At 46.6% G+C, this 14,186-nt stretch overlaps 1 protein-coding gene across 1 annotated transcript in view; it reads right to left on the reverse strand.

Moving 5' to 3' along the window:
- plekhh2 (pleckstrin homology domain containing, family H (with MyTH4 domain) member 2) overlaps positions 1-14,186 on the reverse strand; it is a 63,203-nt gene that overhangs the window by 22,249 nt on the left and 26,768 nt on the right. Inside the window, exons 2-6 of the mRNA XM_038960398.1 lie at positions 6,475-6,537; positions 5,619-5,768; positions 5,299-5,382; positions 4,978-5,059; positions 4,713-4,892 (exon numbers count right to left, since the gene is read on the reverse strand). Of these exons, the coding sequence (XP_038816326.1) occupies positions 4,713-4,892; positions 4,978-5,059; positions 5,299-5,382; positions 5,619-5,768; positions 6,475-6,537 (559 nt within the window). The remainder of the gene's footprint in view (positions 1-4,712; positions 4,893-4,977; positions 5,060-5,298; positions 5,383-5,618; positions 5,769-6,474; positions 6,538-14,186) is intronic.

The raw sequence follows: 14,186 nt of genomic DNA on the forward strand, positions 1-14,186 counted from the left end.
ATGGAATCATGTAGTAACCAAAAAAGATTCAACATTTCACCAGATGTTGGCCAGATGGGACGCTACCGTCCCACCATTTTAAGCCATCATTGGGCTGTATATGTACCAATTATTTATGGCGATATGGCCATGTGAATCCTGTCCAACTAGAACCAAAGTAGCTGGTTGGCGGTCATTTTGGAAATGGGGTCTTTCAGAGTATAATAGATTATTACATCTTTATGTAGCAGTTTACTCACTTTGTGTAAAGACTGAAAGGTCTTAATGAGTTACCCGTCTCTCAGCTGGACATAATGCATTCCTATGGGATTTGACTTAAAGTGACGTGTACAGGGCAGGTTTCCAGTCAAATTACTTAAAATGTACACAAAACAGAATATCATATTATACTGTATATCATTGCATTCAGTAGATTTCAGGGAATACACATATTACTTTTTAGAGTGTTCACCTGTAAATTATTGGAACTATCCATGAAAACCTTAAAAAAACATTAAGTTGGCACACATTTTCCCCACTTTTCAACAAAAAATAAATAAAGGATATGTATATATGGCATCTTTGGGCCATTTTATTGTGTTTTCCAGACCCCCTCAAACATTTTAAGCCATCATTGGGCTTTAGGAACCAAATATTATTATGATTATTATTTTTCCACCTTTATTTAACCAGGTAGGCCAGTTGTGAACAAGTTCTCATTTACAACGTCGACCTGGCCAAGATAAAGCAAAGCAGTGCGACAAAAAAACAACAACACAGAGTTACACATAAACAAACATACAGTCAATAACACAATAGAAAAATCTATGTACAGTGTGTGCAAATGTAGAAGCGTAGGGAGGTAAGGCAATGAATAGGCCATAGAGGCAAAATAATTACAATTTAGCATTAACACTGGAGTGATAGATGTGCAGATGATGATGTGCAAGTAGAGATACTGGGGTGCAAAAGAGCAAGAGGATAAATAACAATATGGGGATGAGGTAGTAGGGGGTGCTAGTTACAGCCATCGATAAGCTGCTCTGACAGCTGATGCTTAAAGTTAGAGAGGGAGATATGAGACTCCAGCTTCAATGATTTTTGCAATTCGTTCCAGTCATTAGCAGCAGAGAACTGGAAGGAAAGGCAGCCAAAGTAAGTGGTGGCTTTGGGGATGACCAGTGAAATATACCTGCTGGAGCGCGTGCTACGGATGTTGCTATGGTGACCAGTGAGTTGAGATAAGTTGGGGCTTTACCTAGCAAAGACTTATAGATGACCTGGAGCCAGTGGGTTTGGCGATGAACATGTTGTGAGGGCCAGCCAACGAGAGCATACAGGTCGCAGTGGTGGGTAGTGAATGGGGCTTTGGTGACAAAACGGATGGCACTGTGATAGACTACATCCAGTTTGCTGAGTAGAGTTTTATGGAGATATGGCTTTGTGAATCTTGTCCAATACGGCCAAATGCAGCTGGTTGGCAGCTGTACAAAAGCCCTGAGTGGAGCAGCATACTACTGAGATGAACTTGATCAACCAAGTCGATTTCACCTGTTGACTCCCTCTCAATGCCACACACCTGTCACTAATTATCAGGCCTGCCCTGATAGGCTCATTCACACCTTCAGTTGGTATTTAAATCCTGTCAAGCCATTCCTCAGTTTCTTTCCAGTTGTGTGCGTCCAAGTAAAGAGTACGTTTGTTTCCTATTTTCCATTTCTATTTTAGTTAAGTTATAACATTAAGAGGTCATGTAATTTCCTTATTTGAGATATATTGGTTTAATAGATTCATCCTCATCACCTTTACGTTATGCAACCTGCTTACAAGGTCTCTCCTTTGTTGCAGATCCACACATCAATCCAACCACAAGTAATTTAATAAATATGGACACAATCTGCGCTGGAACAAAAACAAAAAAGTTACACAATAAAATAACAATAATGAGGCTATATACAGGGGGTCCGGTACTGAGTCAATGTGCAGGGATACAGATTAGTTGAGGTAATTTGTACATATAGGTAGGGGTAAAGTGACTATGCGTAGATAATAAACAGCGAGTCGCAGCAGAGTGTAATTGCAAATAGTCCGGGTGGCCCTTTGATTAATTGTTCAGCAGTCTTATGGATTGGGGGTAGAAGCTGTTAAGGATCCTTTTGGACCTAGACTTGGCGCACCGGTATCGCTTGCTGTGCGGTAGCATTAGAGAACAGTCTATGACTTGGGTGACTGGAGTCCTTGACAATTTTTTGGGCCTTCCACTGACACAGCCTAGTATATAGGTCCTGGATGTCAGAAAGCTTGGCCCCACTGACCACCTTACGGTCAGATGCTCGAGCAGTTCCCATACCAGGTGGAGATGCGACTGGTCAGGATGCTCTCGATGATCTGGGGACTCATGCCAAATCTTTTCAGTCTCCTGAGGGGGTAAAGGCGTTGTCATGCCCTCTTCATGACTTTCTTGATGTGTTTGGACCATGATAGTTTGTTGGTGATGTGGCCACCAAGGAACTTGAAATCTGAACCCACTCCACTACAGCCTTGTCGATGTGAAGGGGGCTGTTCGGCCCTCCTTTTCCTGTAGTCCACGATCATCTCCTTCATCTTGCTCACGTTGCGGGAGAGGCTGTTGTCTCTGACCTCCTCCCTATAGGCTGTCTCATTGTTGTCGGGGATCAGGCCTACCACCGTTGTGTCGTCAGCAAACTTAATGATGGTGTTGGAGTCGTGCTTGGCCACGCAGTCGTGGGTGAACAGGGAGTACAGGAGGGGACTAAGCACGCGGCCTTGTGAATGTTGGCTTCTGGTTGGGATATGTATATACGGTCACTGTGGGGACGACGTCGTCGATGCATTTACTGATGAAGCCGGTGACTGAGGTGGTATACTCCTCAATGCCATATTCTAGTCTGTGCTAGCAAAACACTCCTGTAGCTTAGCATCCGCGTCATCTGACCACTTCTGTATTGAGTGAGTCACTGGCACGTCCTGCTTTAGTTTTTGCTTGTAAGCAGGAATCAGGAGGATAGAATTATGGTCAGATTTTCCAAATGGAGGGTGAGGGAGAGCTTTGTATGCGTTTCTGTGTGTGGAGTAAAGGTGGTCTATAGTTTTTTCCCCCTCTGGTTGCACATGCTGGTAGAAGTGAGGTAAAACGGATGTAAGTTCGCCTGCATTAAAGTCCCCGGCCACTAGGTGCGCCGCTTCTCAATGAGCATTTTCGTGTTTACGTATGGCCTTATATAGCTCCTTGAGTGCGGTCTTAGTGCCAGCGTTGGTTTGTGGTGGTAAATAGATGGCTAAGAAAAATATAGATGAAAACTCTTGGTAGATAGAGTACCTCATGATAAGCTGTAGACCACACTACCTCAAGCAATACCTCGAGACTACCTTAATATTAGACATTGCACACCAGCTGTTATTGACAACTAGACACAAACTCCCACCCCTCGTCTTACTGAACGTAGCTGTTCTGTCCTGCCGATGCATGGAAAACCCAGTCAACTGTATATTATTCGTGTCGTGGTTCAGCCACAACTCGATGAAACATAAGATGTTACCGTTTTTAATGTCCCGTTGACAAGATAGTCTCAAACGGAGCTCATCCAGTTTATTCTCCAGTGATTGCACATTGGCCAATAGAACGGATGGAGGCGGGTTACCCACTCGCCAACTAATTCTCACAAGGCACCCTGATCTCCGCCCCCTTTAATTTCCTTATTTTCTTCATGTGAATGACGGGGATTTGGGCCTTGTCTGGGAGCAACATTATATCCTTTGCGTCCGACTCATTAAAGAAAAAACCTTCGTACTGTTCAAGGTGAGTAATTGCTGTTCTGATATCCAGAAGCTATTTTCGGTCATAAGAGCATCAACATTATGTACAAAAGAAGTAGAAAATAAGTTACAAACAATGCCAAAACACACACAAAATAGCACAATTGGTTAGGAGCCTGTAAAACGGCAGCCATCCCCTCCGACGCCATTGTCAGAGTGCTGACAGATGTGAAATTTGGTGGCTCCATGACAAATAATAATACGTAGCCGCTGGACTATGGTCAAAATTACCTCAAAATGACCCCTATTAAGATCTTAAGTGCACTCTATGATCAGAATTGTCTATATTATGTGTTTTTTTTAAAGTTGGTAGGTAACATTATTGTTTGGCATGATATTACCATGTTTTATTCTACCAGGAAATCCACATGGCAGTCATTTTATTAAAATGGCCACCCTGATTGACTGACAGGCTTCCCAGACAGCCTCAATCTTTAAAATGTTCCTTAAGGTATCTAGTATTAGTGTACCAAGTTTGATACTTGTATCATAAAATGGAACAATCATGTCACCTATCCACTGGACTAGTTAGTGGTTCTCCTGGACCAGAAGTGAAGAACATAAGATGTAGGATCTTAATTTGATCACTCTTTTGTTGCTAAGAATTGTCCTGTAGAGCAGGAAATGCAAACGTGTAGTATATTCAAAGTTTAAAAAGGCTTCTAAAGTTTGTAATTTCCACTTAAATGTCAGACATGATTTGCCTTGACAAAAAATGTATCAACCGCTACAAAAATCTCCATGAATTATAATTCACATTTCCTGTTGCTGTAGGACAATTTTTTTGCTGTAGAAAACAGGCTCAAATTAAGATCCTTCATCTGTAGTACGACATTGATAGTCATATAAATGATCCATGATGGTCATCCAGTAGATATGAGGAGGTAGGGACTGACCAGTGTTGTTCCCCCCTTCGGCCTCGGGCTGGGTTCTGAGGGTCCTCTGGACGGGCTCGGGGCCTGTTAGGACCTGGGGGTTCTTCCCTCGTACCTGGAAACAGCCAAATGTCAGGCTGCTGAGACGCTGGGCTTCCCCGGGCTTAGACTGGACACCAACTCCTCGCTTTTGCTCCAGGGCTGGAACACATACATGAAACAGAGACTTTAAAATGTCTAGCCAGGGGACTTGGGTATGTGTGTGTGTCTTTTCTGTGGTCCTTACCCTGCATCTGCTTCTGTAACTCCTGGATCTGAGCCTCCTGCTGAATGTTGGTCTCTCTCAGAGCAGCATTCTCCACCTCAAACTAGGAACAGCACAAACTCTTGTAACACCAAAAAGCATCAACACTAATACTATACAAATACACACACGCTTGTTTTACTTTCCTTGTGGTGACCAAACAATTGATTCCCATTGAAAATCCTATTTCTCTAACCCTAATTGCAACCCTAAGCCTAAAATAGCATTTTTCCTTGTGGAGACCGGCAAAATATTTTCTTTGTTTTGCCATCCTTGTGAGGACACACACTTCATGTACTGTACCTCACACAGCTTCAGCATCACCCACTCTTTGATCTTCGCTGCTTTCTCCTCCACAGTCTTAGCATCCTGGGCTCGGATCTGTTTCTGGTAAGGGAGAGAGACATCAAAACACTGATCTAGGATCAGCATACCCTCCCCACAATCCTAACCTTAACCATCACGGGGGGAAATAACAAAACTGACCTTAGATCACTGTCTAGTGGCAGCTCTTTACCTACTCCTCCAGCTGTAGTCACAAACACTGTTCTAGGATCAGCTTACCCTCCCCACAATCCTAAACTTAAACCATTAAGGGAGAAAGTCGAGGGACAACTGTTTACCTGCTCCTCCAGTTGTGTCTCCAGCAGGGTGATGACATCATCCTTCTCCTGTAGGAGAGACTGTAGGTCCTGACAGCGTTTGAACAACCGCACCTCGGAGTCACCTGACTGACCGTCGGGAGCCTTCACCTTCTCCTCCATCCACTGCACCTGAGAGAGACACACACACACTGTTATGAACAGTATGCATACGCACACATCACACATAATAGAATGTGCTCAAGAAATATACAGGTAACTTCCCAAATGAACGAAACACCTGAGTAAATGAGGGATTCGAAGTATGTCAAAAGGACAGGTGTGGCGCCTGAGTTAATTAAGCAATTCACATCCCATCATGTTTAGGGCCATGTATATTAATGCTGGGCATGCCATTATTTTAGCTACCATGGCTATGGCCCCATAGGATGACAATGTCCCCATCCAAAGGGCATGAGTGGTAACTGAATGGTTTGATGAGCATGAAAAGAATGTTAACCATATGTCATGGCCATCTGTCACCGGATCTCAACCCAACTGAACACTTATGGGAGGTTCTGGAGTGGTGCCTGAGACGACGTTTTCCACCATCAACAAAACACCAAATGATGGAATTTCTCAGGCAAGAATGGTGTTGCATCCCTCCAATAGAGTTCCAGACATGTAGAATCTATGCCAAGGTGCATTGAAGCTGTTCTAACTAGTGGAGGCCCAACGCCCTATGAAGACACTTTATGTTGGTGTTTGCTTTATTTTGGCAGTTACCTGTACATGTAACACACACACACACACACACACACACACACACACACACACACACACACACACACACACACACACACACACACACACACACACACACACACCTCTCATTTACCTGCTGGTGAGCTTTGAAGGCACATTTGTCTGCCTCTACCACCTGCGTCTCCAGCTGCTGAATCTGTAAGAGGGAGAATGATGGACACATCATGTTTATGTTCCATGTTTACATACACAGTCACTGACTACATCCTCAGTCCCACTCCCCTCACTTGCACTGAATGATGTGAACGAAACCTTTCATTTCCCTCTTGGTCGAACACATTAAAACAATGTTTATACAGTCTTAGAGGAGAAATATCCCCCTCCGCTCAAGCCCAAATGCAACAACTACATCCAAATAAAGAATGGGAGGTGGTACATACTAGACATAGTGAGTGTCATTACTGATAACACTTCCTGTTTTATGTTCCTAAATGGAAAAGGGAACAGTTACATTCCCCAAATGCTCTTGCATTGAGCATCCATTGTCAAATATATTTTGTATTACTTTTTTTTTTTTTTATGTGACTAATATATATTTCTTTCTATGTCATCACTTGTAACTACTAAACCTGTATAGTAAAGACTAACTCTTTGCCTACTTATGTGAGACTCGACTCCTGTTGTACTGCCCCTCTTGGTTACGGCTACAGTGTGTTACACGGAAGTCTGGTTGGGACGCGAAAGTGCACGGGTGTCAAGTCTCACGGTTACAGCCGGTCCTTTGTGTGCCCTGACCAGAGAGGACTCTAAGAAAGCTGTCAGGCTCGTGTTAAACCACAGAGACACAGAGAGCGCCATTAATACCAGAGAACACCGCTGTTTACACTGCAACGAGACGCCTAACAGATCCATTGCACTTCGCACGCCACTTGGTCACAATTACAGTGGAAACACGCACGCACAGGCATACAAAGGAAAGAACTCACTGACGCGCACATAGACACAGCTTTGTGGGAACGGGGAATGTGGAAGAATTTATGAGTAACATTCCTCTCAAATGCCTCAGCTCAAAGTGGCGGAAGTGGCAGAGAAACCAATGTCTTCTGAGGAGGCACACAAAGAATCCCAAGGCCTCTGACAAACACGGCCTTTGAATGTGCAGCAACAAGACAACCACCCTTCCACAACGTCCCATTACAGCAGTGGCATTCTATCCAACACACACACTCACAGTCCAGTACTCTGGGATCATGACATCATGGTGTGGCTATAGTGGAGCCTGTATGGACTGGAGAGTTGGCTCCAGAGTTGCTGTTGGACTCTCATTGCTCTGGCACTGGTTCTACTCAGCAATGTGTTTCCCTTTAGTTCTAGTAACTAGGAAATGGACCCAGCCCAGCCCAGAGGTTAGCTGATGCTATGCCCTTACACACACACACACACTCAGAGTTTCCATTGCAGGAGAATAATACATTTGGAAGACTTTCTATGTGGATCAAAACTGTATGTATGGGTTTTCTGTCTGTGTGTGTGTGTGTGTGTGTGTGTGTGTGTGTGTGTGTGTGTGTGTGTGTGTGTGTGTGTGTGTGTGTGTGTGTGTGTACATAGGGAGCAAGAACCAAGTACGTTGTTTTATGGACATTTCAGTAGACCTAAAAGCCTAGTGAAAAATTTTAAAAGGGCAGTCAGTGAAGCCAGTGGTATACAGTAAATCCTGTCTGAACCAGTCGGGTCCACTCTGTCTTCCAACTCCGGCTGAGGGAAGGAAGGCCTGGAGCCTATTCACAGCAGGGGCAGACTGTACACAATTGTACACAAACACTACCCTAACTGTGGCCAGTGGTGTGCCAGCTGGACCAAAGGGTGTGTTCAGATCAAAAACACACATGAAACCTGCAGAGGGGTTGGGTTAAATGTGGAAGATACATTTTGGTTGAATGCATTGAGTTATGCAACTGACCCCTTTCCCCACACACACACAGGGCATAAGCGACATCATTTGTTTTGTTACTTATTTTTACTCAGTCAGGGTTTCAACTCATTTTTAGATTGATAAATTGGTCTAGCCAGCTATCTAAAAGTAATCATGGCAGATTAACAGACCGGGCACGTGCTCAGGGGCCCTGAATGACTTTGTTAGTCATTCTCACTCCGATATCACATTAATATGGCATAAGTTATGGCAAAATTTCAGGAAATTAGTTTTAAAACTTCAACAATTTCTCCCCACCCCATGGCAAAATGTGCAGGAAATTGGATGTAAAACTGCTCATTTATCTCTCTGCGCCATGGCAAAGTATATAGAGAGTATAATTGCATGAAATTAGTTCTACATTTGCGAAATGTTCTCCCACCCCATGGCAAAATATGTAGAACTTCAGAAAACTTGCTTTAAAAGTGCAAAATGTTATCCATGACCTATGACAAAATATGAAGAATTGCAGGAAATTTAAGCTACAACTTTGTCAAGAGAGGGGCCACTTAAATGTTTCGCCCACTAGGTGGGGGCTCTCCAACCAAATCTCGCTTAGGGTCAGCCTTGCACACACATACAAATGTACACATGCACACGTACACAAAGAGGCAGGCAAGCACTCACGAACACATACACACACACATAGCCACATCTTCTTAGGAAGGATTCTCCAGAGCCCAAGGCCGTCCACAAATGACAACCCACAGCTTTCTCTCAATGCACAGATATAGCATCAGGCAGAGAATAGAACTGTAATTACAGGCAGGCAATTCCATGGTGGCATAATGAGGCTGAGACTCCGATTTTTCACTTTAAAAGTATGCCAAACAAAAACCATCGATTGCAAAGTCAACCCTTTACACTCGTGGGAATTGGCCGATATGCATAGGGCTAAATTGTGATGTTTCTTACAGAAAAAATATAAAAAGCATATGCATAAACATGGTAGCAATTGAAAAGGAGCAGTTTCGAGATTATAGGAAAATTACTTGACCAAAAAGGTGAGAACACAACAGTTCACCTGACAAGACCGAATCCAAAAATTGGACTTCTGATTTTGTTCATTTTACAATTTTACTGTACTCTTCGTTGCATTTGTTGATAAAGAAATCAGAAAATAATACATTCAGTAAAATGATAAGAATATTCCTGGAAAATGTGGGGTAGGTGCAACAAAAGACTAAATAATTACAAGGGTTCTCAGTAAGAGGACTAACTGGCGTCTCCAAGTGGTCACACACCTCTCCAAAAAGCCTGTTCTATTGTCAATTTATAAGATACCATGTCACAGTGTTAAGCTTTCACAATGCAATTCAGGGAAACAGATCAACATTTTGGTGCACATAGAATGAAACCGTGAGTGCATTCAGCAAATGTCCTTCGCAACAGACAAACATAGGCTCATTCTGTTCAGAACAACCCAGGGTATGACGCCATGTCATCTTGTAACTCTACATCACACATAGTGATCATAAACATTCACACTGGATATAACATTAGTTTTATGATATGGAAATGTGATGTGGACATTTGGACTCACAGGTGTTTTGCTTGCTTGTATGACATCAAGGCGGTATTTATTGATCCTCAATGTCTCATCTTTCTAAATACATAGAGTCCTCTTCATTTACAGCATTTTCCTCACTCAGACAACAAAACGTGCAAACGTTGCCCAATTAGCGGGAGGGATGGGGGCAATTTGTTGACCCGCGAGGTGCTCAAGTTCAGAACAGCTGTCAGTCAAAACCCATCCAGCGCCGTGAAGCTCAGAGCCAGAGCACTGACGTGATGTATAGCATGTTACTGTACAGCCACTGCGTTCTAATTTAGGCGTTTATCAGAGCCCAAATCTGCCATTTTCAAGCCATATATGGGTACGAGTATAAAGGGCTACACAAGCCATACAACTCCATGCACAAGCCATACAACTCCATGCACAAGCCATACAACTCCATGCACAAGCCATACAACTCCATGCACAAGCCATACAACTCCATGCACAAGCCATACAACTCCATGCACAAGCACTACTTTTAACAATTTCCAGTGAAAATCTCCCTCCATTGTGACCACGTTTTCCAAGAACTGTTAAATATCTACACCGAATTAAGATTCAAAGATGCCTGCAGAAAGAATGGGGTGTCAGCTATGACATGACACCTTAAGTTTCTAAAAATGTATTTTGGTTGAACTATAGTAAGTGAAGTGGATTAACACCCGGTAATAAAATGACATCCCTGATCTATACTATACACAAATGCATAATTATAAATGTCAATCTCTTCATGGTTATGTATCCTGAATCGGTACACAAACATAGACACATGCAATATCCTCCTTTGCATGTTTTGGTATTATTCTACCCCAAAACAATACCAAATCTGGTTGGTCCGGACCGCATCAAATCTGTACCAATCATAGACGTCTATGTTTCACAAGTTTGGACATCACAGTACAGCACAGTAAAGTACAGTACAGCACAGCACAGCACAGCAGAGTAGAGTTCAGTTCAGCCTGGTTTTGGTCAGTGCTCAGTGGGTGACAGGGCTGGTTACAGTGAATGGAAAGAGAGAGGGTTCATGGGTAGGTGCCAGTAAGAGCCGGGGGAGGTGACATTAACTGAAGAGAAGAGAGAGAGAGAGGGACGGGTTGTTCAAACTGTTTTCACACACTCTCTTTGACCACCACGCGACAGAAAGAGAAAGAAAACCGTTATGAGCTGAATATAACAGTATCCCAGTGGAAGGCAGGACAGTAGGATGCAGTGTTGTGTTCGAGACCACCTAAAGCGAGACCGATTCAAGACCAAGACCGCAGAGGGGGCGAGACCGTGTCAAGACCGAGACCGGAAGGGGGAACAGAAGTCAGAGACAGAGTTAAGACCGATACCAGAAAAATGCGAGTCCAATTCAAGATCATGACTGTCATTTTGTCAAATTGTTACCATAATAAGTGTTCAAAATGTCCTGTATTTCTGTGTTCATATTTCAGAACAACATATGGATTCTCTAGACATTCAGAATGGTGAAAAAAATGCATGCTGAGGGCAAATACAACCACTCCACAAATTTTTACAAACCCAAACACAGTGGGGATGTAACGATTGTCTATTTCGTCCTCCTCATCGGACGAGGAGAGGCGAGAAGGATCGGACCAATATGCAGCGTAGGTTGAATTCATGATGAATTTATTGAAACAAGACGAACACGAAGCACACTTGAGAAATTACAAAACAACAAACGACGTAGACCGACCTGAACATGAGAAACTTACAGAACACGAAGAACGCACGAACAGGAACAGACTAGACAAACGAAACAGTCCCGTGTGGTACATACACTGACACGGAAGACAATCACCCACAAACAAACAGTGAGAACAGCCTACCTTAATATGGTTCTCAATCAGAGGAAACGTAAAACACCTGCCCCTGATTGAGAACCATATCAGGCAAATCCAATTAACCCAACATAGAAACACATAACATAGAATGCCCACCCAGCTCACGTCCTGACCACTTAAACACATACTAAACAAAGGAAATAAGGTCAGGAACGTGACAGTACCCCCCCCCTCAAGATGCGGACTCCGGCCGCAAAACCTGAACCTATAGGGGAGGGTTTGGGTGGGCATCTGTCCACGGTGGCGGCTCTGGCTCTGGACGTTGTCCCCACCCCACCATAGTCAATCCCTGCTTCCATAGCCTCCTCCCAATGGCCACCCTCCAAATTAACCCACCTGGATTAAGGAACAGCACCGGACTAAGGGGCAACACCGGGATGAGGGGCAGCACCGGACTGAGGGGCAGCACCGGACTGAGGGGCAGCACCGGACTGAGGGGCAGCACCGGACTGAGGGGCAGCTCCGGACTGAGGGGCAGCTCCGGGCTGGCTGACGGCACTGGCTGGTCATGGCTGGCTGACGGCTCTGGCTGGTCATGGCTGGCTGACGGCTCTGGCTGGTCATGGCTGGCTGACGGCTCTGGCTGGTCATGGCTGGCTGACGGCTCTGGCTGGTCATGGCTGGCTGACGGCTCTGGCTGGTCATGGCTGGCTGACGGCTCTGGCTGGTCATGGCTGGCTGACGGCTCTGGCTGGTCATGGCTGGCTGACGGCTCTGGCTGGTCATGGCTGGCTGACGGCTCTGGCTGGTCATGGCTGGCTGACGGCTCTGGCTGGTCATGGCTCGATGACGGCTCTGGCTGGTCATGGCTCGATGACGGCTCTGGCTGGTCATGGCTCGATGACGGCTCTGGCTGGTCATGGCGCGATGACGGCTCTGGCTGGTCATGGCGCGATGACGGCTCTGGCTGGTCATGGCGCGATGACGGCTCTGGCTGCTCCTGTCTGGCGGAAGGCTCTGGCTGCTCCTGTCTGGCGGACGGCTCTAGCGGCTCCTGTCTGGCGGACGGCTCTAGCGGCTCCTGTCTGGCGGACGGCTCTAGCGGCTCCTGTCTGGCGGACGGCTCTAGCGGCTCCTGTCTGGCGGACGGCTCTAGCGGCTCCTGTCTGGCGGACGGCTCTAGCGGCTCCTGTCTGGCGGACGGCTCTAGCGGCTCCTGACTGACGGACGGCTCTGAAGGCTCAGGACAGACGGGCGGCTTTGAAGGCTCAGGACAGACGGGCGGCTTTGAAGGCTCAGGACAGACGGGCGGCTTTGAAGGCTCAGTACAGACGGGCAGCTCAGACGGCGTTGGGCAGACGGGCAGTTCAGGCGCCGCTGGGCAGACGGCAGACTCTGGCCGTCTGAGGCGCACTGTAGGCCTGGTGCGTGGTGCCGGAACTGGAGGTACCGGGCTAAGGACACGCACCTTAAGGCTAGTGCGGGGAGCAGCAACAGGACGCACAGGACTCTGGAGACGCACAGGAGGCTTGGTGCGTGGTGCCGGAACTGGTGGTACCGGGCTGGAGACACGCACCATAGGGCTATTGCGTGGAGGAGGAACAGGGCTCTGGAGACGCACAGGAAGCCTGGTGCGTGGTGTTGGCACTGGTGGTACTGGGCTGGGGCGGGGAGGTGGCGCCGGATATACCGGACCGTGCAGGCGTACTGGCTCCCTTGAGCACCGAGCCTGCCCAACCTTACCTGGTTCTATGCTCCCCGTAGCCCGACCAATGCGGGGAGGTGGAATAACCCGCACTGGGCTGTGTTGGCGAACCGGGGACACCATGCGTAAGGCTGGTGCCATGTATGCCGGCCCGAGGAGACACACTGGAGACCAGACGCGTTGAGCCGGCTTCATGGCACCTGGCTCAATGCCCAATCTAGCCCTGCCAGTGCGGGGAGGTGGAATAACCCGCACCGGGCTATGCACACGTACAGGAGACACCGTGCGCTCTACCGCATAACACGGTGTCTGCCCGTACTCTCGCTCTCCACGGTAAGATCGGGAAGTTGGCGCAGGTCTCCTACCTGACTTCGCCACACTACCCTTTAGCCCCCCCCCCAATACATTTTTGGGCTTGACTTACAGGCTTCCTACCGCGTCGTCGTGCTGCCTCCATTCGCCGGTATCCCTCCTCACACTGCGCCAGAGAATCCCAGGCGGGCTCCGGCCTTCTCCCTGGGTCGATAGCCCACCTGTCGATCTCCTCCCACGTAGTGTAGTCCAGATTTTGCTCCTGCTTCCGTGCTGCCTCCTCATACCGCCGCCTCTCGGCTTTAGCTGCCTCCAGCTCTTCACGAGGGCGGCAATATTCTCCAGGTTGTGCCCATGGTCCTTTACCGTCCAGTATTTCCTCCCATGTCCAGAAATCCTGCGATCGCTGCTGCTGCTTTTTCCCACGCTGCTTGATCCTTGATTGGTGGGTGATTCTGTAACGATTGTCTATTTCGTCCTCCTCATCGGACGAGGAGAGGCGAGAAGGATC

Source organism: Salvelinus namaycush, chromosome 22, assembly GCF_016432855.1.
Source record: "Salvelinus namaycush isolate Seneca chromosome 22, SaNama_1.0, whole genome shotgun sequence".
Classification (NCBI taxonomy): domain Eukaryota; kingdom Metazoa; phylum Chordata; class Actinopteri; order Salmoniformes; family Salmonidae; genus Salvelinus; species Salvelinus namaycush.